This window comes from Phoca vitulina, unplaced genomic scaffold (genome assembly GCF_004348235.1).
Source record: "Phoca vitulina isolate PV1807 unplaced genomic scaffold, GSC_HSeal_1.0 scaffold37, whole genome shotgun sequence".
NCBI classification, from domain to species: Eukaryota; Metazoa; Chordata; class Mammalia; order Carnivora; family Phocidae; genus Phoca; species Phoca vitulina.
This window is the reverse complement of record NW_022589740.1, coordinates 9,724,111-9,747,124: the sequence shown is the minus strand read 5'-3', so window position 1 is coordinate 9,747,124 and position 23,014 is coordinate 9,724,111. Positions and strand designations below refer to the sequence as shown.

Here is a 23,014-nt window from a genome sequence, read left to right as displayed (position 1 = left end):
TGTGTCTTTCTCTTTTCAAATTGTAGTTATTGTTTGTGCCATGTTGTTTGTGTAATGGACAGTTTTTCAATACTTTTCAGTATGCATCACAATGTATAAGATCTTTGTAACAAGTTGGTCAGAAGACTTCAAATCAATGTGATAAACTAAACACTTTTCATCAAATTTCCTCAAGAACATTGAAATTTGGATATATACATATATACATACACACACACACACCCATAGACATATAGACACACACGTATATGTGTATATATACATATATATTTGCAGTATAGTTATAAAGTGTCATTAAGTGGGAACAAAGGGATCTGACATTGAAAAGCTGACAGGGTAACTGAGCAATTTAGTTGGCCTGCACACAGAAAGGCTGACTGCAATCATAGAGACAATTTTCCACAACAAACATTTCTTGAATACCTCTCATGTACCCTGGGGCACATACAGAGAAGACAAAGACAATATATACTGGGGGGCTTCCTCACAGCGTGATGAAGACATAACCAAGTAAACAAATGATGATAAGGCGGGAGAGTTGACCAAGTACAGGAATGACTAACATGCAGAGGCCACAGTTAACACTCTGCCCAAGGGAGGGGCACCGTTCAGGAGAAACGGCCTGGCCTGCCCTCACCTCCCCTGCAGTGGCCTCTTCTCTGCTGGCCTCTCCCACCCTTCTCAGTCCAAACAGCCATCCCAGTAACCATGCTTGTTCACTTAAAAGACTCTTCCATCAGCACCTGCCATAGGCCCTAAAGTAACATCCAGGAGAAAGGCATGGAAAGTTCTGCTCTGCCCTTCACGCCTTTACTTTCTGTTATTTAATACTACTCTTGCTCACTTTCAAAGTTTGTTAAAGTACTTTTCTCTTTTTTCGGGGGTGGGCAGGAGAGGGTCAGGGTGACTAGCTACCCTAAGTATCCCAACTCCTAAGTTTCTAGCGAAAGCACTGATACCTGTGTATGGAACTGCGCCTAGTACCATATATTCCCTCATGACCCCCAAGCCCCACAGAAAAACAGACGTCTGATTGAGATTCTCCTCATCCAGATCTATGATGGTCCCAGAAATACGATACAATGGAACGAAGTCCACTTCAAGTGTAACAGTCATAGGTTTGTACACATTGCAGAGAGAGCAAATTATTTTCAAGCTAGCCTCTAGCACTTGGAATCCTGCAAACAAACAGATGAATGCATGATGATCCACAAGAAAACCTCTCAGGTTCACCTCAACCTTTTGGGCAGCTCAAGACTCTTGCTTTACCTTTGGAAACCCTGTTTCTGGTTCACTGACAAGCACTTTGCAGAGTCCCTGTCTTCAGGATTGTTCCCATATCTTAATATTATGTAGGAAGAGCAGAAAGCTGTCTCTCCTTTGCCACTTTCCAAAATGTCCATTTATCTACATGTTAGTGTCTCAAAGGGCAATGCCCATTTTCACACAGCCATTCTTCTGTTCAGGAAACTGAGGTGTAACCCTATTTATATTGTTCCATAGTTAAGAAAACCATTTTTAGTTTTGTTCATTTTTTAGACCAGTGAGTTTTTACAAAAAAATAAGATGCTCATTAAAAAGCATTCAAAGCAGCTCAGAAAAGCACAAAGAAATGTAAAAATCATCTAAAATCCTAACAACCAGCTTCAACATTAGGTGAACATTCCAGACATTTGCAGATATAGATAAAAGGCTACCTACAAGACTACCCCCAGAGATCAGAATAATTTATTTTTTTATTATGTTATGTTAATCACCATACATTACATCATTAGTTTTTGATGTAGTGTTCCATGATTCATTGTTTCCATATAACACCCAGTGCTCCATGCAGAACGTGCCCTCTTTAATACCCATCACCAGGCTAGAACCCTCAGTTTGTTTTTCAGAGTCCATAGTCTCTCATGGTTCGAGACCAGAATAATTTAAACAAAAATGAGATCTTATTACAGTGCTATTTTAATTTAAAAATAGTAAATAAAATTCTGTTTGATATTGACAGAAAAAAAGAAAATTGAATAAAACAAAAATATTCATGAGCACAGGATAAATATTTCTTCAACATATTTATCCCTAAAAGATCATCTAAAGAGTAAAGATTAACTTAGCCCAAAAAATCTTCAGTAGTGAGTTTCCAAAGACACTTCTAAAACATTAAGAGATTAGTATTTTAATTGATAAAGAATTACATGTTTTGAGGTGCCTGAGTGGCTGAGTCAGTTAAGTGTCCGATTCTTGATTTCGGCTCAGTCATGATCTCAGGGTCGAGAACATTTGAGCCGAGTCGGGCTCCATGCTGAGCGGGGAGTCTGCTTGAGATTCTCTGTCTCCCTCTCCCTCTGCCCCGCCCCCCAACTCATGTGCTCTTGTGAGTTTGCGCTCTCTTTCAAATAAATAAATAATCTTTTTTTTTTAATTATGTTTTAATTTTAGAAAGTTTCTCTTCCTCCAGGACTTGTCTCTTTGCTATCTCCCTGTATTCAACCTTGCCGCTCCCAATCCATCCTCCCCAACAGCCAGAATGATCTTTTCATGAGGCAAATCAGATCTCATAACTCTATCCTTTTATTTTATTTTATTTTACTTAAAGATTTTATTTGTTTAACAGAGAGAGACACAGCGAGAGAGGGAACACAAGCAGGGGGAGTGGGAGAGAGAGAAGCAGGCTTCCCGCTGAGCAGAGAGCCAGATGCGGGACTCAATTCCAGGACCCTGGGATCACGACCCGAGCCGAAGGCAGACGCTTAACAACTGAGCCACCCAGGCGCCCATAACTCTATCCTTTTAAACCCTCAAAATGTCGCCAATCCAGACTTCTTGTCATGGCCTGTGTTATGGCTGAATGTTTGTGTCCTTCCCAGCCCCCCAAAAGGGGTTGAAGCCCTAACCCCCAAAGTGGTGCTATCTGGAGATGGGCCTTTGGGAGGGAATTAGGTTTAGATTAGGTCATGAGAGGAGGACCCTCATGATGAGATTTGTGGTCTTGTAAGAGGAAGAGAGAGATCTCTCTCCAGGCTCATACGCCTAGGAAAGACCATGTGAGGACACACGGAGAAGGCAGCTAGCTGCCTACCAGTCAGGAGAAGGGCCCCCACCAAGAGCCAAATCTGTCAGCACCTTGATCTTGGACTTTGTAGTCCCCAGAACTGTGAGAAATAAATGCCCGTTGTTCAAAGCACCCAGTCTATGGCGTTTTGTTACAGAGTACAAGCTGGTTAAGACAGCCTCCAAGTCGAATCGAACCTGCTGCCCCCTCCAAACTCAGCTCATCCTGCTCTCTCCCAAGCGCATATCCTGGAGCCACACTGGCCTTTCTTTGTTGCTCTCGAGACCCTGCCAAGCGCATTTCTGCCCTAGAGCCTTTGTTTGAGCTTCTCTGCCTGGACCACAGAGCCAGCTTCTGCTTAGATTTCTCTATCTAAAGCTGGAAGCATCCCTAGAGGTGGCAACCAGAAAGGGATGCCCTCAGGAGAGAGTCAAATTTAAGTTGAAGCAAGGACACGGAGTCCAGCTGAGTGTTTTGCTTACCGTGAAGCAGACATTTCCAAGAGCAGAGTGCAGGGTTGTGAAAAGGTGGGGGTGGTGGGTGGTGTGGTTGGGCTAAGGGAAGCCTAGAGAGGAACCACAGCCCAAGACAGCAAAGGACCCTAGTATCCACGGCTCTCCCTTTTTAACTTTATTGTTACTATTACTACTGGTAAGACATTGGCAAGGATGTTGTTATTACTACAATGAAAAGATGAAAAGGAGTGAGTGCCAAAGTGATAAAAACATCAGATTGTCAGGGGAGAAAATTCTCAGTTCTCAGTGGATGGCGGCTTTCAATTCACCCTCTCCTCTTTCGGCCATTGACACAAATCCCAAACCCCAGCCTTTCCTCCCGATGTTTCCCCCCTCCTGGCAATGTTTCTGGGCATGATGGTTTTAGCTAGCCACAGAACTGACAGGAGAATTGGTGATGCACCTCAGCGTCAGCTGTGGGCCGCATGGGTGACATGTCTGAGGAGGCGCTGGCCTGGCGCTGGGGAGACAGTAGGCGGACCTCGTGGTGCCAGGCTCCCGTGCAGGCTCCCAGGACATTTATGGGGATGGTCTGAGTGCACCCAGGCTGGCAGGCAAGGTCAAGGTACACTCAGTCTGCTGGACAGGGGGTCGAGACAGGGCATAATCCAGCTCCAGGCCTGGAGATCCTAGAAGCACCTTTCGAAGCACAGTTTGGTCAGACAGGCCCTGCCAGGGAGAGTGCTCCACACTTTGGAGGATCCTCCCCTCCTGGCAGGGTGCCCTGGGGCCTCAGAGACGGGGTTTATTGAACTTCTGTTTACACTGCAGAGTATACAAAATCCACACTCTTTCCAGGGACAGATGCCACTTGTTAACCCTCCATTAAAAAACAGTACCAACAGGGGGTGCCTGGCTGGCTCAGTCCTTGGAGCGAGCGAGCGGTTCTTGATCTCGGGGTACTGAGTTCGCTGGGTATAGAGATGACTTAAAAATAAAACCTTAAAAAAAATAAACAAAAAAACAGAAACCCTGATAAACAAAGATGGATTAAACACATACTATGTGCCAGAAATTTTTCAAAACACTATTTTAGCTCATTTCATGTAAGTCCTCACAGCGTCCCCCTCTGTATTTGGTGTATTTGGTATTATTGCCGTGCTTTACTGATGAGGAAACTGCTTTGGAGAGGGGAAAACAGCTATTGCATGAGGTCCCTTCAGGTAGGAAGCGGAGGAGACTCCAGACACGGGTGTGTTGGATCGAAGCCCATCCTCCCCAGTGCTCTCCGGCCCGCGTTCACCGCCTCTGCCCCAGCGGGACAACAGCACGGAGTCAGGGACCAGCGGGGTTTTGGTGTTGCTGCTGCTGTCTTCCTCATGGCGCCTTTTAACAGAACTCAGGAGGCTTTTTGCTGAACCAAGTGTCGGGGAGTCATGTTTGTGAAACTGTTTCCACGCAATATTGAAAAGGTAGGATCCACGGCTCTGTCCTCTGGCCCAAGATGCCGAAGGGAAGAAGGCTAAGGGGAACAAGGTGGCCCCGAAGCCTCTGTCGTGAAGAAGCAGGAGGCCAAGACAGTGGTCAGTCCCCTGTCTGAGAAAAGGCCCAAGAATTTTGGCATTGGACAGGACATCTCACCCAAAAGGGACCTCACCCGCTTTGTCAAATAGCCCCTCTACATCCGGCTGCAGCAGGCAAAGGGCTGTTCTCTATCAACGCCTGCAAGTGTCTCCTGCAATGAACCAGCTCACCCAGGCCTTGGACCGCCAAACAGCTCCTCGGCTGCTTAAGCTGGCCCACAAGCACAGACCAGAGACAAGGCAAGAGAAGAAGCAGAGATTGTTGGCCCAGGCTGAGAAGAAAGCTGCCGGCAAAGGGGAGGTCCCCACTAAGTGGCCTGTCCTTCGAGCTGGGGTTAACACTGTCACCACCTTGGTGGACAAGAAGGCTCAGCTGGTAGGGACTGCACATGCTATGGATCCCACTGAGCTAGGTGTCTTCATGCCTGTGCTGTGTCATAAGATGGGGGTTCCCTACTGCACTATCAAGGGGAAGGCCAAGCTGGGGCATCTGGCCCACAGGAAGACCTGCACCACTGTCCCCATCACACAGGTGAACTCGGAAGACAAAGGCTCTCTGGCTAAGCTGGTGGAAGCCATCAGGACCAATGACAATGACAGATATCTGTCATTGATGAGATCCTCCGACACTGGGGAGGCAACATCCCGGGTCCAAAGTCGGTGGCTCGCATCGCCAAGTTGGAAAAGGCAAAGGCTAAAGAACTGGTCGCCAAACTGGGCTGAGTGTATGCTGTTGAATTTTCTGTACATAAAAATAATAAAAAGTTATTTTTCAAAAAAAGAAAAGAAAGAAGGTAAATGCCCGAAATGCATCTGACTGCAGCCATGAGCTCGTTAATGAGAATCCTTGATAGACATGTGGTCTGGTGTCCAACTGACTCCACAGCACCCTTTCCCGGAACAAGTACTTTAAGAAAAAACACTTTAATAGGCTAAAAACTGGACCACGTAAAAAGATCCTCATCTCACTGGGCAGGGAGGGAACCTGAGGTGACAGAGGCCCAGGGGACTGTTGCAAGGGACACGGGTCCTCCAGGGAACCACAGGGGCCTCTGGCAACACGGGAATTGCTTTAAAAAATTATCACCAGAACCCTCTAGTCTGAAGAATTCGGTATCCCTGATCAGCACAGATTAAAGTTGCTGCAGAGTCTCCTAGATTTTCAGAGAATTCTCAGACCTGAAAGGGGCCTTAGAAAAACATTGCAAGCAGATAGCTTTCCAGGGCAGTCATAAATTAGCGCGGGTCTTGGAAACAAAGGACGCCAGGCCTGGGAAAGGCACTTCCAGGAGGCGCGCAACCCAAGTTGAAGATATGGCTCACAACATTTATGTTCCTGTGGGACTTCTGCTAAATTTCTCTGAGGACAAGAATTACCTGAGACCTCCCAGGTCCCTCCCTGAGATGCTGATTCAGAGGGGTCTGAGAAGGGGCAGGGGAACGGATGTTTTGAGCATGTACCACCCCCCCACACACAAGTGAGGCTCATTATCAGGGAGGTTTGGCTTTCGTTCTTGCTTGCTTGCTTGCTTTCAGATTTTATTTATTTATTTGAGAGAGAGAAGGAGAGAGTGAGCAAGACCACAAGCAGGGAGAGCAGCAGAGGGAGAGGGAGAAGCAGGCTCCCTGTGCGGGCTTGATCTCAGGACGCTGAGATCATGACCTGAGCCGAAGGCAGCCGCTTAACCGGCTAAGCCACCCAGGCGCCCTTAGGGACATTGTTTTAATGCTCTGACACAAGACAGAAAGATTACCATTTTGAAGGCAGGTAAAACATTCAGAAGGTCAGAAAATAATTCTCTCCATTTGCAAAATGCTGTCTTTGGTTTGCAAAAGAAAGGATCTGGTCCCATCATTCTCTTTATTATATTTATTTACATATATATATTTGCATATACACATATCATTTGTATTTCAATTATTTTTATATACATGATACTTGTTTATTTACCCAAACCACACAGGAGATCTTAAAACATTAGCAAAACACGAGGCGCCTGGGTGGCTCAGTCAGTTAAGCATCAGGCTCCTGATTTCCGCTCAGGTCATGATCTCAGGGTCATGAGATGGGAGTTCTGCCTGGGCGTGGAGAGTGCTTAAGATTCTCTCTCTCCCTCTCCTGGCTTGTGCACACATATGCACGCTCACATACTCTCTCTCTCTCTCAAAAAAAAAAAAAAAATTAGCAAAATAGAATTACATTGTCACCATTCAGAGCAAACTACTATTATAAACTAGATGAGCATCCTTCCAGGTACCTCTCTGCAGGTAAGCATATTGATACCATATACAACTTTGCACAGCGGGGGCCATGCTAGGCATGCACTTCTGCTACTTTTATTTCCACGTAAGAATATTGCTTGACTTTTTTCACAGCAATATAGATCTATATCATCATGTTTCTAACTGCACAATATTCCATTTGTATGCATATATTATAATTTGCTGAATAAATACTTCTGTTTAAAGTTCTTTTTAAAAAACTGGTATAGACTGGCACCTAGATGGCTCAGTCAGTTAAGTGGCTGCCTTGGGCTCGGGTCACGATCTCACAGTCCTGGGATCCAGCCCCGCATCAGGCTCCCTGCTTCTCCTTCTCCCCGCTCATGCTCTCTCTCTTTCTCAAATAAATAAATAAAATCTTAAAAAAACAAAAAAACTGTTATAGAGGACAAGGAAAAAAATCAGATGGATGAAACTCCTAAGATTTATTTCACATAGATACTGAGGAAGTATGTTGCTTGTAAAACCCTAGCAGAATTTGAAGACCTGTAGAATGTAAATAGTAAGTTAGTAACCTGTAAGATGTGTTAAGCAGAATGAATGGACCATTTCTGTGTTAAATATAGATGAAAAGATTTAAACAAATGACAGTGTTATTTAGAAAGGGATGGAAGGGGGCACCTGGGTGGCTTAGTCGGTTAAGCATCTGATTTCTGCTCAGGTCCTGATCCCAGGGTCCTGGGATGGAGCCCCGCATCAGGCTCCCCGCTCAGTGGGGAGTCTGCTTCTCCCTCTCCCTCTGCCCCTCCTCCTGCTTGTGCTCTCTGTCTTAAATAAATCAATAAAATCTTTAAAAAAGGGGGAGATGGAAGGACAAAATAAATCTTACATAGTAATAATATTTAATAAAACACTAGTAAATTTAATGAATATCTAAGTTATAATTGTATTTATTTTGATATAATGTATAGTAATAATATAAAATAGTGGGGCACCTGGGTGGCTCAGTTGTTAAGCGTCTGCCTTCGGCTCAGGTCATGATCCCAGGGTCCTAGGATCGAGCCCCGCATTGGGTTCCCTGCTCCTCGGAGAGCCTGCTTCTCCCTCTCCCACTCCCCCCTGCTTGTGTTCCCTCTCTTGCTGTGTCTCTCTCTGCCAAATAAATAAATAAAATCTTTAAAAAATAATAATAATAAAATATTTTATAACTTATCATTTATATTGTTAAAAAGATTTCCCGGGTCACCTGGGTGGTTCAGTCACTTAAGCATCTGCCTTCAGCTCAGGTCATGATCCCTGGGTCCTGGGATTGAGCCCCACGTCGGGCTCCCTGCTCAGCGGGAAGCCTGCTTCTCCCTTTGCCTGCCACTCCCACTGCTTTGCATTCGCTCTCTCTCTCTCTCTGACAAATAAATAAATAAAATCTTGAAAAAAAAAAAAGATTTCCCATTTAACAAAATATGAATACTATATAATAAACCCTGGTTCATGTTCTTTCCAGATTGGCAGTTATATCACCCCTAAACTGACCACCCTATTGGTGACACTCCTTATGTCCAATTCTGGCCCCTCAGAGTTATCAGGGACTCACCCCATAATATGGGCTTAGAAAAGCCAGCTGAAGGTGAAAACTTAAAACTTTTACTTCTGTGCACCTGGGAGCCCCTCTGCAGTCTGTCTCCCCAGTCTATAAGCATACTTAGGGGGCCGCCTGGGTGGCTCAGTCGGTTAAGCATCTGCCTTCAGCTCAGGTCATGATCCCGGGGTCCTGGGATCGAGTCCCACGTCGGGGTCCCTGCTCAGTGGGGAGCCTGCTTCTCCCTCTGCCTGCTCTGCCTGCCGCTCCCCCTGCTTTGCACTTGCTCTCTCTCTCTCTGACAAATAAATAAATAAAATCTTAAAAATAAAAAAAAAAAGCTTATGTAGGGAGCTCACAGCTGCAGCCAAACCTCCTCCTACTGAATTGCATAGACCCACAGCAGTAGTGCTCACACTTTAGGGCATCAGAAACTCCTGGAGGGCTTGTTTAAGCATATTCCTGGGTCACCCCCAGAGTTTCTGCTTCGGTCAGTGTGGGGTGAGGCCCAGGAGTATGCATGTCTAAACAAGTTCCCAGCCAGGCCATATTTGGTTTCCAGACCACGCTTTTGAGAACCGCTAACCTAGAAAGAGCTGGTTTAGAGCACGGGCTTGTTTACAGATGGTATATGCAGCCAGTTTCCTTACCTGTGGTGAAGGGATTGTTTCCTCAAACATTTAATGAGCATCTCACACAGCACTACCTGAGGGAGATTTAGAGGAATATAAAGGCTCATCCCTGGGGGACCTGGGAGTCTAATTTGGAATCAGCAACCGCACTGCTGTGTGAAGAAGCCTGTAGCCACCCCTTGTGTGCATGGGAGCAGAAGGCCTGAGGCAGGGACTATGTGAGGGCAGGGTTCTCCTGGGGAAGGTGATATTTGAGAGGCAACCTGAGGATGAAGAGTTGTTGGCCACATGGGCAAAGGGGGGAGAGGGACTCGGGGAACGGAGACTGTAGAGCAGTGGGCTTGGAGATGCGGCTCAGGCTAGAAGAACCGTTATGGTGTGTGGTGAGAATCCTACTGTGATTCCGATACACAGTGAAGCATCAAGCTATGGTAGTGACGATGAAAGCTTTATGTTTATTTGAGTGCTCACTATAATGTAGTTGGTGTGGTGGTTAATGTTTTATCTGCATTGTCTCATTTAATTCTCATACCCACCCTATGAGGTGTAGGTCTGATGTGTATTGGTTTCCTAGAGCTGCAGAATGAAGTACCTCAAACCAGCTGGCCAACAATGGGAATTTATTGTCTCAGTCCTGGAGGCTGGAAGGCTGAAATCAAGCTGTAGGCTGGCTTGTTTCCTTCTGAGGGTTGTGAGGGCAGGGTCTGCTCTGGGCACCTCTCCTTGACTTGTAGATGCCTGTCTTGCCTCTGTGTGTGCCTGTCTTTGTGTCCAAATTCCCCCTTTTTATAAAGACACCATTGTATTGGATTAGGGCCCACCCTGAAGACCTCACTTTAACTTGACTACCCTGTCTCCAGATAAGGTCACATTTTGAGGTAACGAGGGGCAGGACTTCAACATATGAATGTTGTGGGGGACACAGTGCAACCCATAACACCATTTTACAGATGAAGAAAGGGAGGCTCAGAGAGTTTGGGTAAAGCTGCCCAAGTCACACTTGCCATTTGGGTAGGTCAAAAACAGTTGACTAGTGGTCATAGGTTAAACCTATAAAGTAGCAGAACAGGGGCTTGTTGGAACACAGGCCTGTCTGACTGCATAGCTGTGCTCTGTCACCCAGTGGTTTACTGGCTTCTAGCGCTTGTTTCTACCGTGTTTCTGCAAGGTTCCCTGGGAGCGCAGTGGCCTGGAGACCAGGGTGCCAAACTGCTAGCCTGTTAGTTTCTGGATCAGATATTCTTCCATTTCAATTTTCTATCTTACCTGCTTGACTGTGGGAAGTTATTAGAGTATATGAAACACTTAAAATTCATGAAAGAAAGGGTCTATCTTTTTCAATATGATGTTCTGTTTTTGCTGTTAAAATGTGAAATACCTATAAATACAGAATTTATCTGACTATAGCTCTTCTATTCTTTTTTTTTTTGAAGATTTTATTTATCTATTTGACAGAGAGAGAGAACACAAGCAGGAGGAGTGGGAGAGGGAGAAGCAGGCTCCCCGCTGAGCTAGGAGCCTGATATGAGGCTGGATCCCAGGACCATGAGATTCTGATCTGAGCCGCAGGCAGAGACGTTCAACCGACTGAGCCATCCAGGTGCCTAGCTATCCTATTTTTAATGTCCTTCTCAAACAGCCTAAATGTTTGTAAACAATGTGTTAGCCCTTAAACTTGCACTGTAAGTATATTTACTTGGAATTATTTCAGTATTCAGGGATTCAAGCACTTTAACTGTCTATCTATAAAGACTCGGACAAAGAGTTTTGTTGGTAGCCACACAATAATTCCATATTTTCCTAAGTATTTAAAATAGAAGAGCACTGCTCCAAATACTTATCTATAAAGACTTTGTTACTTTAGCAATTCGAGCAAACTTTCATCATGAGAAATTGGTATACCACTTAAGTGAAAGAAAAAATAAAAATAAGGAGGGTTTATTCTTACTTTTGAATAAGCTTTAGCTACAGTCTGACATGTTTTCCAAACAAAAATTAGAGCACGTGGTTTACTCGTGAAATCAACAAGACAAAGTGGTGGTCATCTGGCCTATCTCTGGAAATTTGAGATGTCTGGACATTGTTAAGTATAGCACACAGATGAGTAATCCTGAAGCTACGTTCTGAAGCAGAAATTTAATCATACTCATGCATGTTTAAAAGAATCCAGAACCTGGGGATTAGAAGATGACGAGGCGCTTTCCAGCCCAGAGCCCTATCTATCTCTTACTTTTCATAGCCAGATTTCTTAGAAGGATTCTCTGTACTTACCATCCCTTTTCCTCACCACCACCTGCCCTTCTCTCCAACACTTTCTCCTCTACCTATTCCAGCCACTTAGGGGTCCAGTAATGGTGTCAAGTACCCTATGGGCCAGGCACTGCACTGTCTGGGGAAATTTACATGGATAAGGGGCTCTTCCCCAGCTAGGAGTTCAGTCTTACTTGTAATCAGCAGTCATGTTGCTGTGTGTCCTGCCTGATTTGGGCCCCCGGTGCTGTGGCTGTGTGGGGAAACCTAGAGGCAGCTCGTTTTATGATTCCCATTAGCCTGCTAAGATTGAGACAAAGAATTTGCAATTAACTTCTGCTTGGAAGGGGTGTCATCATTGGATCCCTAGTTTTTGGTACTTCGTCACGTTTTTATCAACAGAGTGGTTGGTGAAAGCAATTTTCAGTTCAGCCAAATTTTGATTTGTTTGGAGGTAATCTGGTTGTATAGCAAGATTAGACAGAACACCCTGGACAGAATTTCCCCCACTTAATCATAATTATATTGATATTTTGAAAATTATTGATTTTTTTAAAGATTTTATTTATTTATTTGACACAGAGAGAGAGACAGCTAGAGAGGGAACACAAGCAGGGGGAGTGGGAGAGGGAGAAGCAGGCTTCCCGCGGAGCAGGGAGCCCGATGTGGGACTAGATCCCAGGACCCTGGGATCATTACCTGAGCTGAAGGCAGACGCTTAACAACTGAGCCACCCAGGCGCCCCCAAAATTATTGATTTTAATAATATACATAATTATTTGATTATAATTACTCTTAATATTTGATATTGATATTTGAAATATAATTATTGATATTCAAAAAGTCAACTTCAGATCTTAAGTCCAGTTAACTAAAATAATTAACTCTGTCAACACGCTTTGAAAGAGTCTTTGTAGTATGTTAAACTTAAATTTGTCTTTTCTGATGGCTTTAGGTCAGCATAACAAATGTGACAAGAAGAATAGATACTTTCCCAAGACTTAGAACAAGAATTAAAATACTTTAGGAACTGGATGGTAGAACTAGATCAGGCAGAGAAACCAAGTATGGCCTGGCTGGGAACTTGTTAGAAGTGCATACCCAGAGCACCTCAGTTGGTTAAGTGTCCAGCTCTTGGTTTTGGCTCAGGTCATTATCTCAGGGTCATGAAATCGAACCCCATGCCAGGCTCTGCACTGGGCGTGGAGCCTGCTTAAGATTTTCTCTATCTCTCTGGCCCACCCAAGCCCGCATGCTCTCCCTCCCCTCTACAAGGAAGGCAGGAAAGAAGGAAGGAAGGAAAAGGAAGAAGGAAGGAAGGAAAAGGAAGGAAGGAAGGAAGGAAGGAAGGAAGGAAGGAAGGAAGGAAGGAAGGAAAAGGAAGGAAGGGAGGAAGGGAGGAAGGGAGGAAGGGAGGAAGGGAGGAAGGAAGGAAATGTTTGCTGGATCTGAAACTAAGGTGATGTGAGATGCTCTGGGAAAAATCCTCACCACCCAAGGGCACCTGAGGCTAAGTCATCCCAGAAAGCCAAGCTTAAGTTTTTACACAGGAAAGAGCTTTGGAGCCAGACTCTGACTTGGGCAAACAAAATGACGTCAAAGGACCTGTGGTCACTGGTACAGTGAATCAGAAGCAGGGAAGCATTTATTAGAAGGGGCTTGCTCGAGTCACAAAGAGCCTTCCCTCCTACAGACAATGACAGCACCACCCCCCTTGCACACTCCACACTGCTCCTCCAGTTCACTTGACCAAATCAATAGATCCGACCCAGAAGTCTAGTTTCAGGAAAACGGCTGGAGCCTCGGTACGCATCTGTTTTCTTATATTTGGAAACTTTAAGAGCTCCACAGAGAACATCTCAGCAAACAAAACCCACCCCAAACCCTGTCAGTTCAGTGGAAACTAAGGGCTTCCCCACACAAGTGTCCCCATTTGGACAACGGGACTCTGAGAAGGACCTTGGTGTGTGCCTACCTCTCGCTATACTTTAAGTCATTTAGCGTCATATTGACGCTCTCTTTCACAGATGATGGATCTGAACTCAGAAACATTAAGGCACGTGCAGGCACACTGGGATTTGCTATCTGCCCTGGAGTGTGCCATTCACACTCTATTAAACTTAAGCTCTGACACATAGCTAGAATCCACTCAGGCAGGGGTTTTAAGCTTAAAAAGACAGGAATTATGAAACAAGCACATGAAAAAAATTCCAACCCCATTCCAGTGGACCACGGACTGGCCTATAATCAGGGGTTAACGTGTAACTAAGAAAAAATACATCCCAGCATCTGTCAAAATAAAATTTAATGCCTTGTAAATCTCATTTAATTCCTACTTAAAATTGAATCAGTAAATAGATAATACTCACTCTTAGTTCTTTCAATAAAAGCTTGTGCATAATTAATCTTTAGAAGCCAGTGCAACCGATGTCTTTAATATTTTCAGCAAAGTGCTTACCACTGTTACATAATTCTGCTACCTCAAAGATGATGGAAAAATCATGACTTACCAGAATGACCTATAACCCCAGACACTAAAATACCTTGCCAGGCATTTATTCTGAACCTCGGGAGTTGGATTTATATGCTCTAGCCAGGAAGGAGCTCAATTAGTTCTCACCCCATCGTGGCAAAGTTATACCTATCAATTCAGACCATAAATGCAGGTACGATGTTTCTGTTCCTCAGTAAATACGACATTACAGTTAAACTTTCTCTGATATTGAACAATTTCTCTATCAGCAACATTCAAAATGGAGGCCTTGACTACCTCTAGGATGTGAAACAATTTACATCAAACTTTAGGTGCAGGAAAGCTGGTAACCAGGTTGATGAGAGAAAAAAGCAAGTACCTGGTAAAGCAGGCTGTCCGCCGGCACGCGTCTGGGCTTCCTGGGGAGCTCGTGCCAGGAGGCACCGCTGGGATGCCAATCCCACTCACAGGGAGATGATAATAACGTGGTGCTCCGCACCCTGAAAAAGACAATGTGGTTAAAAATCCAACATGGTCACGCCCAGCACAGTAAGATCTTGGGAAACGCACTGAAGTTCACATACTGTGCTATTCAGCCATTTATAACATGGCTTTTAATACATTTACAGAGTTGTGCAACTGTCACCAAAATCCATTTTAGAGCATTCTCATTACTTCAAGAAAGAAACCTTGGGGCACCTGGGTGGCTCAGTCGGTTAAGCCTTGACTCTTGATTTTGGCTCAGGTCATGATCTCTTGGTCATGGGGTAGAGCCCCATGTCAGGCTCTTTGCTCAGCAGGGGAGTCTGCTTGAGATTCTCTCTCCCCTCTCCCCCGCACACCTCTCTATCTCAAATAAATAAATAAATCTTTAAAAAAGAAAAAAACCTGCACCCCTTAGGCCTCATCCCCCATTACTCCAGTTCCCTCCTCCCACCTGGCAACCACGAATTCAAGTTTTGTCTCTACACATTTACCTACACTGGATGTTTCAGAAGACAGGCTCATATAATACGTGACCTTTTGTGACTGGTTTTGTTTACTTAGCATAATGTTTTGGAGTTTCACCCATGCTCTAGCATGTCTCAGAACTTCACCCCTTTTTGTGGCCAAATAATATTCCACTGTATGGATATACTATAGTTTATGTTTTTATCAGCTGACATACACTTGGGTCGTTTCCAGTTTTTGGCTATTATACACAAGTGTTTAGACAGGCAGTTTTCATTTCTCTCAGTGTGTATCTAGGAGTGGGATTGCTGTTCCTAATAATTTCAGCCTTCAGAAAATGGAGAAAATCAGTACCCATGTAAAACCTGGCACCACCAATCCACCTGAGGGGTGTCCTGAGGAACAAAATCTTGTGAGAATTCACTTTTCAGGTAAAAAAAAAAATACTCAGCAGGTGGGAAAATATAGAGAAAACTTTTTTTAAATTATAGTAAAATACACTTAACATAAAATTTGCCATTTTGAAGTAAACAATAGAGGGGCGCCTGGGTGGTGCAGTCGGTTGAGCATCTGACTGTTAATTTCAGCTCAGGTCACAATCTCAGGGTCATGAGATCTAGCCCCACATCAGGCTCTGCACTCAGCAGGGAGTCTGCTTGAGATTCTCTCTCTCTCTCTCCTCCTGCCCCTCCCCCCACTTGTGCACGGGTGCTTGCTCGCTCGCTCTCTCTCAAATAAATGGATAAATCTTTTTAAAAAAGTAAACAAGAGAGAAAACATTTTAAACTAAAAGGGAATTCATTTTTTCACAGCATTGATGATACTGGCTCATCTTCACTTTTATATTTGTGGATTGCCCACAGTTCGAAAAGATGGCAGATACTTTTTTTTTTTTTTTGACCCTTCATTCAAGGAAATCCAACAAACATCCCTTCTGCACATTTTTATTAATCCTACATATGCCTTTTAAACCACACAAGGAGGCAAGCTCACTTCTGGGCGAGGCCTAGGCCCCGGCAGCTTCACACAGGGCAGTCATGTCCAGTGGGAGGAAGAATGTGGCTTCTCACCAGTTCTGGACATACTCTTCTGTTTGCTAGACAAAGTGATATTGTGGTATCTATGCAAAACACTCCCTACACAATGAAATAGAAATAAAGAATAGTGTCGATTTTATTTATACAGGCAGGGGACACATTTCCCTTCTCCTACAAGGATCAGCAGGAAATGTAGAGACTGGCTAAAGCAAGGCCATCTGGACATCCTACAAAGCAAGCAACAGATTAGAGCCCGGCCGTGCATGGTTTCTATTATTACTGCCAAAGATAAATAAATGGCCAGCAAATCAAGATGGGCTTGGTTCTGCTTTTGGCCTTAATAAGAAATTTTTCTACAGGTATCAGCTCCAAAAAGTGCTTGCTTCTTGTATTGAATCAGATTGCTTTTTAATTAAATCAGTTTTCTGCATTTCTAAAACATCTTGGTTTTAACTTTCTTTGATAAGATTCCCAAGGTTTTTGACACGTGTTGGAGCCACCAGTAACAATCAACCATTTCTAAAATACACCAGTATTGATTTAGGGCTACTTTTAAATTTAGAAAGAGCTTGAGAAAGAACTAAATTATATTCTTTGTTTCCAAGAGTATTGACAGATAGTAAAATTAATGTTAGGTAACATGAAAAACTTGACAAAATTTTAAAAGGAAAATCCATAGGTGGATCAGTATTTTTGTGTTTGAATGTCAATTCCTTTAAACATTTTTTTTTCTTTATTTCTGGCTATACTGACACTGAGTTAAGCACAGGCAAATCTTTGCTGAGCACCTACCATGTGCCAGGCATTGGGATAAACATACACCTGCAGAAACCATCCAAACTGTGCTTCAGTGAACTTGCAACATGCAGCCAATTGGTGGGTAGCTGGTGGCTTGGGCCTATCATGTGACTACAGTTTACAGAGGTGAAGTCCAGGCACAGCCCTGTTTGCAGACAGCAAGACGAAGTACTCAAAAGAAGAGGACATTGGTGGCCAATGAATTCCTTGAGGTTTTGAAAACTGAATCATGACCTGACTTCCAATTATGTTTTAAAATGGAAAAGCAGCTGCTCTTGAATATTATGCAGTATTACACGTTGCAGCAATTGTAATATTTCTTAAAAAGAATGAAAGGACCTAAATTCTTGGCAAAAAATATCAGCCTCCTTATTTAGTCAACCAGCCCAATAGGGATCTCTGGTCAGAAGGCGCATGGGCAGATTTCCCTCCACAGAAGCGCAGCCAGCCACCTGCCTTTTTATCACTGTCACCTCTAACGACGGTGGGGGGGGCGGGGGTATTGGGACTGCAAGCCCTCAGGAAGATCGGAAAAGTTTGAAGCAGGGCACCCGGCTGGCTCAGTCAGAGGATCATGTGACTCTTGATCTCAGGGGTTTGAGTTTGAGCCCCACATGGGGTCTAGAGATTACTTAAATAAAACAAAAAAAAAAGTTTGAAGTCCAGAGGAAAGCAAGTATGCTCATGGAAAGCCCTTCTCAAGGTGCTTGCTCCTCAAAGTGTGGGTCATGGACTGAACCATGAGCATCACCTGGATCATCCACCAGTCATCACCTGGGCTGACAGCAGGACCTGGAAGCTAATTAAAATGCAGACTCCCAGGCCCCACCATAATTACAGAATTAGAATCTGCATTTTAAGAGTGACTCGTATGTACATTAAGATGTGAGAAATAAGACATCAGAGTGACTCTGAAAGATTTAGAACTGATTAGTGAAATTCATCAGTAGGAGAGCGCCCCTGCTAGGTTACCCAGAAAAGAGATTTTACTAAAAGCTTAGTGAAGGATAGTCCCATGTCCAAAGGAAGACTGTGTTAGGTGAAAAAGGAGTCAGCAAACAAAAGAATGAGAACCAGCAAAACAATGTTTAGTCCGTGTGTATTTAAAGAACTCAAAGTATTACAGATACAAGAAAGATCTCGTTGTCCTGTGACATAGTGCTCTTTCATCAGGCTTCAGGGAATGTTCTCTTAAAAAAAAGAGAGAACGAGAAAGAGAGGGAGAGGGGGAGAGAGAGAGACAACATTCAACTTTATTAAGAATCGCTTTGGAGTGAATAGTTTGACTTCTGTTTGGCTTGACTTGGGGAAATGAGGAGAAGCAGAGGTGGTTTTACTTAGGGTATTTACTCATTCCAATGGCTAGAAAAGGTTATCTCCTAAAAGAAATGAATAATGTGGCAATCCATTTACACATCTGAATCGCGTGGGTCTGTTTAGGGAGAATCCCTTAAGGACTGATCCTGAGCCAGAAACCAAGAACATTCAGTTGCTGTCTGAGGGCCAAGCCCTCGGCCGTGGTGACTCAAATGAGTCTCAGTTTCACACTTGTAAAAATCAAAGACCGAATTAGAATTAGGGAGTGATGAAGATATAGACCTTGTGTTGCACCTCTCCAATTTTCTGTATTAGTATGTCCCTCATCAATCACAATATTTATTTTCTGCTAAGCCCAGACTTGACCTGGGTGCCCTCCCTAACTCGACACTCTCAGCAACCCACACATCAACTGGCTTTGGCATGCCACAGGAAACCTATCTGCTGTCCCTGACAAAAGGTCCTCCCAGCTCTAAACTTCTGTCATTCTGGGACAGAAGTCCAGTCTACGATATGTCCCATCTCCAGGGGCTACTTAAAGAATCACAATTTGATGTGATGTAATGAGCACTGGGTATTATATAAGACTGATGAATCACAGACCTGTACCTCTGAAACCAATAATACATTAAATGTTAATTAATTGAATTAAAAATTTTTAAATGTTAAAAAAATAAAAATAAAGAATCAGGGCGCCTGGGTGGCTCAGTTAGTTAAGCGACTGCCTTCGGCTCAGGTCATGATCCTGGAGTCCCTGGATCGAGTCCCACATCGGGCTCCCTGCTCGGCAGGGAGCCTGCTTCTCCCTCTGACCCTCCCCCCTCTCACGTGCTCTCTCTCTCTCATTCTCTCTGTCTCAAATAAATAAATAAAATATTTAAAAAAAAAAAAAAAAAGAATCACAATTTGGCCATTACGACATGTTTTCCATGGCCCTCACTAAACACTAACTCACATGGACTCTCCCAGGGTCACTATATACCCCTTGCCCTCTTGGTGCCTATATACACTTCTTTTCCCTCTCAAGACACAGTAAAACAATGAATAATAATGATGATGATGCCTCAGGATTCCATTCGAAAGCATCCCTAAAATTTCTTCAAGAAATAGCTAATGTATTTCTAATAATAAAAACTACCTTCTACAGGTAGGAAGAAAATCTACCTAAATCAAATGTCTCAACAGTAGCAGTATTGACATTTTGGGCTGGATAATTCTTTGTTCGGGGGGAAGGGAGCCGTCCTATCCATTTTAGAATGTTGGACAGCATCCCTGACTTCCACCTGCTTGATACCAGCAGCAACTCCCCAGGTTGTAAGAGCCAAAATTGTGCCCAGACGTCACCAAATGTGCCCTGGGGGGCAAATCCCACCCCCTCCCACGCCTCCATTGAAAACTTCTGACCTAAATGATTATAGTAATTCTCTTAGGGAGATGTGATTACGGATGATATTCCCCCTGATTTTTTCTTTTTTTTTAAGATTTTGTTTATTTATTTTGACAGAGAGACAGAGTGAGGGAACACAAGCAGGGGGAGTGGGAGAAGCAGGTTTCCTGCCGAGCAGGGAGCCCGATGCGGGGCTCGATCCTAGGACCCTGGGATCATGACCTGAGCCGAAGGCAGACGCTTAATGACTGAGCCACCCAGGTGCTCCCTTTCTTGTATTTTCTAAATCTTGTCTAATGAATGTATGTTGTTTATATGATAAAAATAAGCTAGTGACTTGGGGCGCGTGGGCGGCTCAGTCGGTTAAGCATCCGAATGTTGATTACAGCTCAGGTCATGATCTCAGGGTTGTGAGATGGAGCCCCGAGTAGAGCTGCGAGCTGGGCATGGAGCCTGCTTGGGATTCTCTCTCTCCCTCTCCTTCTGTCCCTCCAGTTCATGCACTCTCTCTCTCTCTCTCTCTCTAAAATAAATAAATAAATCTTCAAATAAAATAAGCTAGTGACTTTCTACTTCTTAAAAAGAAATATCTGGGACGCCTGGGTGGCTCAGTCAGTTTAAGCGTCTGCCTTCAGCTCAGGTCATGATCCTAGGGTTCTAAGATCAAGTCCCGCATGGGGGTCCTTGCTCAGTGGGGAGCCTGCTTCTCCCTCTGCCTGCCACTCCCCCTGCTTGTGCTCTCTCTCTCTGTCTCTCTGACAAATAAATAAATAAATAATCTTAAAAAGAAATATCGTTAGCTACACAGATGCCTCAAGTTGATCCCTGAGTGAGTGCCAATGTGTGGTTCATTCAGTTTAAAAATTCAATTCAGGGGCACCTGGGTGGCTCGGTAGGTCAAGCACCCAACTCTTCGTTTTGGCTCAGGTCGTGATCTCAGGGTCATGGGATCAAGCCCCATGTTGGGTTCCTGCTCAGTGGGGAGTCTGCTTGAGACTCTCTTCTCCCTCTCCCTCTGCCCCTACCTCCTACTCCCCATGCTCACACACTGTCTCTCTCTCTCAAATAAATAAATCTTTAAAAAAATGTAAAAATAAAAAGAGAAATTCAATTCAGTCCTTAAAAATACTATCTGCCATATAGACACCTTAAATTAAACTTCTCTTCAATGTGTAAAAGACACAAAAGAAGGGACTTTAGACAAGAAAGTAGGGATCGAGGCCTCTAACCATTCAGAAAAAAAACATCTAAACCCTTCTTCAGCATGGTAAATTAGTGGGGCATTAGAAAGAGATGTAGGGGCGCCTGGGTGGCTCAGTCGGTTAAGTCGCTGCCTTCAGCTCAGGTCATGATCCCAGGGTCCTGGGATCGAGCCCCGCATTGGGCTCCCTGCTCGGTGGGAAGCCTGCTTTTCCCTCTCCCACTCCCCCTGCTTGTGTTTCCTCTCTCACTGTGTCTCTCTCTGTCAAATAAATAAATTAATTAATTAATTTTTAAAAAAAAGAAAGATGTAAAGTAAAATAAAAAGTATACCTAAAACATTCCACATGTACACTTTAGTCAGAAAAATACTTGCATTGTAGGAAAAAAATAAGGCACATTTAATTCATCTTTAAGAACTTCTATATGTACAGACCATGTAAAAAAAAAAAGTCAAAATCAGAAAATTAAAATACCCGAATGTAGAAACACCTATTACCTCATCTTCTTGGCTGTTAGACTAGAGTTTTTCTTAAAGATATTATTACTATGAATTTTATTACTAACTATTTTAATTCAGTCTGGCAAGGCCCTATGTGCCAGGAAGAAATAAGTTCTTAGTGAAGAACTCACCGTCTATTACCCTTAAGACGGGGATGACCCTTTCCTCCATCGAGACCCCCCAAACACACACGAAGCATCTTCTGCCCTTCTCTGCTTACCCGGGGTGCTGCCAGAGGTTCACATGTCTTCTGCTCTCGGGAAGAAGCTCTCTCTTGTTCAGTGGGGTGATACCAACTGCGGCTTCCAAGATAGCCATGTATTTCTTGTACCTCATCTTGTCTCTCTCAGTGCAAGGTCATGTAAATTTCAGGTACTGATCAGCAGAAGCAAACGAAGTAATCTTTGCACTCCCCAAAGTCCCTGCGTTTTTAGATGATGCTCTGTGTACCCCTAGCTCAAGCTATTAAACTCAAGTGTGGGGTGAGGGTAGTGGCAAGGCTGAGGCCAAGCAACAAATAAATAAAAAAAAGAAAAGGCTCATTCGGATTTCCCTGCAATGTCAGTATTATATAAGGCTAAAGAATTTTGAATAAGCACTAATGAAAATGACTTGCAGGACAACCATGGTTCTAAACACAGCAATCTAATGTACACTCCCCAATTAATCCGCCCATAAATCTTTGAAGCTGCTAATCCTTCAAGTACTAATGGCACAGGAGGTGATTTATCTCAAGGTCTGGAAATAATTGGTCCAAAAAGCCTGCATGCCTCTGGATGAACTAAAATCAGAAACTGATTTGCTCCTTCTACAAATACCTCTACCCAAAAAGCTGTGTTTTGACAAATAAGGAGTTCCAGTTGTCATTTTCTAGCAAGGCATTTCTAAATGCTATAAACTCCTTGCTTGAGTCAATAGCAAAGATTAACTAATTAATAGAGAAACAATTCTGTTTGAGTTTTTTTTTTTAATATCTTTTTCAAATACCTCTAGAACACAACATAGGTGAGCTCCCATTGCATAAAAATACACTGTCTGACGATGGTCAGACTCTACCCCCTCCTTGTTGTAAATGTCTCCCCTCAGCTTGGAAGACCTTTCTTGTCCTCTTTCCATGGGCTAACGGAGGGCTGTCCATCACAGTGGCCCACCTAACGAGTCATGGTACACATGGGCCGGTCTTCCCTGGGATGAAAATCTGACAATCAGCGAAATGCCCCCTTCCCGTCTGAGCTGCAAACCAGGGGAGATAGGATGCCAGGACTCTTGGCACGTATGTTCCATGCCACGTGACAGGGCTCATCACTAGCACCTAGGAAGAACTGTACCAACAGAGATGTGATGATTTCCTTTGAGCTTCTGGATCCAGCTATGCCTAAGGCCACGGTCATCCCGGGCGATCCCACTTACACTTTTATCCAAGTTAATAACTGACTTTTGTGAAATTTCATTTGTTTTTTTTTTTTTAAAGATTTTATTTATTTGACAGAGAGACACACAGCAAGAGAGGGAACACAAGCAGAGGGAGTGGGAGAGGGAGAAGCAGGCTTCCCACTGAGCAGGGAGCCCGATGTGGGGCTCGAT

General features: G+C 43.9%; 2 protein-coding genes across 2 annotated transcripts in view; one reads left to right on the top strand and one right to left on the bottom strand.

Moving 5' to 3' along the window:
- The window catches only part of TJP2 (tight junction protein 2), a 123,413-nt gene that overhangs the window by 80,137 nt on the left and 20,262 nt on the right, over positions 1-23,014 (bottom strand). Inside the window, exon 2 of the mRNA XM_032427499.1 lies at positions 14,618-14,738. The gene's annotated coding sequence lies outside the window, so the exon portion shown is untranslated. The remainder of the gene's footprint in view (positions 1-14,617; positions 14,739-23,014) is intronic.
- On the top strand, positions 5,242-12,770 carry LOC116646647 (60S ribosomal protein L7a-like). The gene is made up of 2 exons (XM_032427484.1): positions 5,242-5,740; positions 12,721-12,770. Exons 1-2 carry the CDS (start codon positions 5,242-5,244, stop codon positions 12,768-12,770), a joined length of 549 nt encoding a protein of 182 aa, XP_032283375.1.

What these genes read in the sequence shown, in the direction of transcription:
- LOC116646647 (XM_032427484.1), top strand. Translation starts at nt 5,242, where the DNA reads ATGAACCAGCTCACCCAGGCCTTGGACCGCCAAACAGCTCCTCGGCTG. An exon ending in GGCAACATCCCGGGTCCAAA is followed by an intron (nt 5,741 to 12,720) that starts GTCGGTGGCTCG and finishes TGATGGCTTTAG; the next exon opens with GTCAGCATAACAAATGTGAC.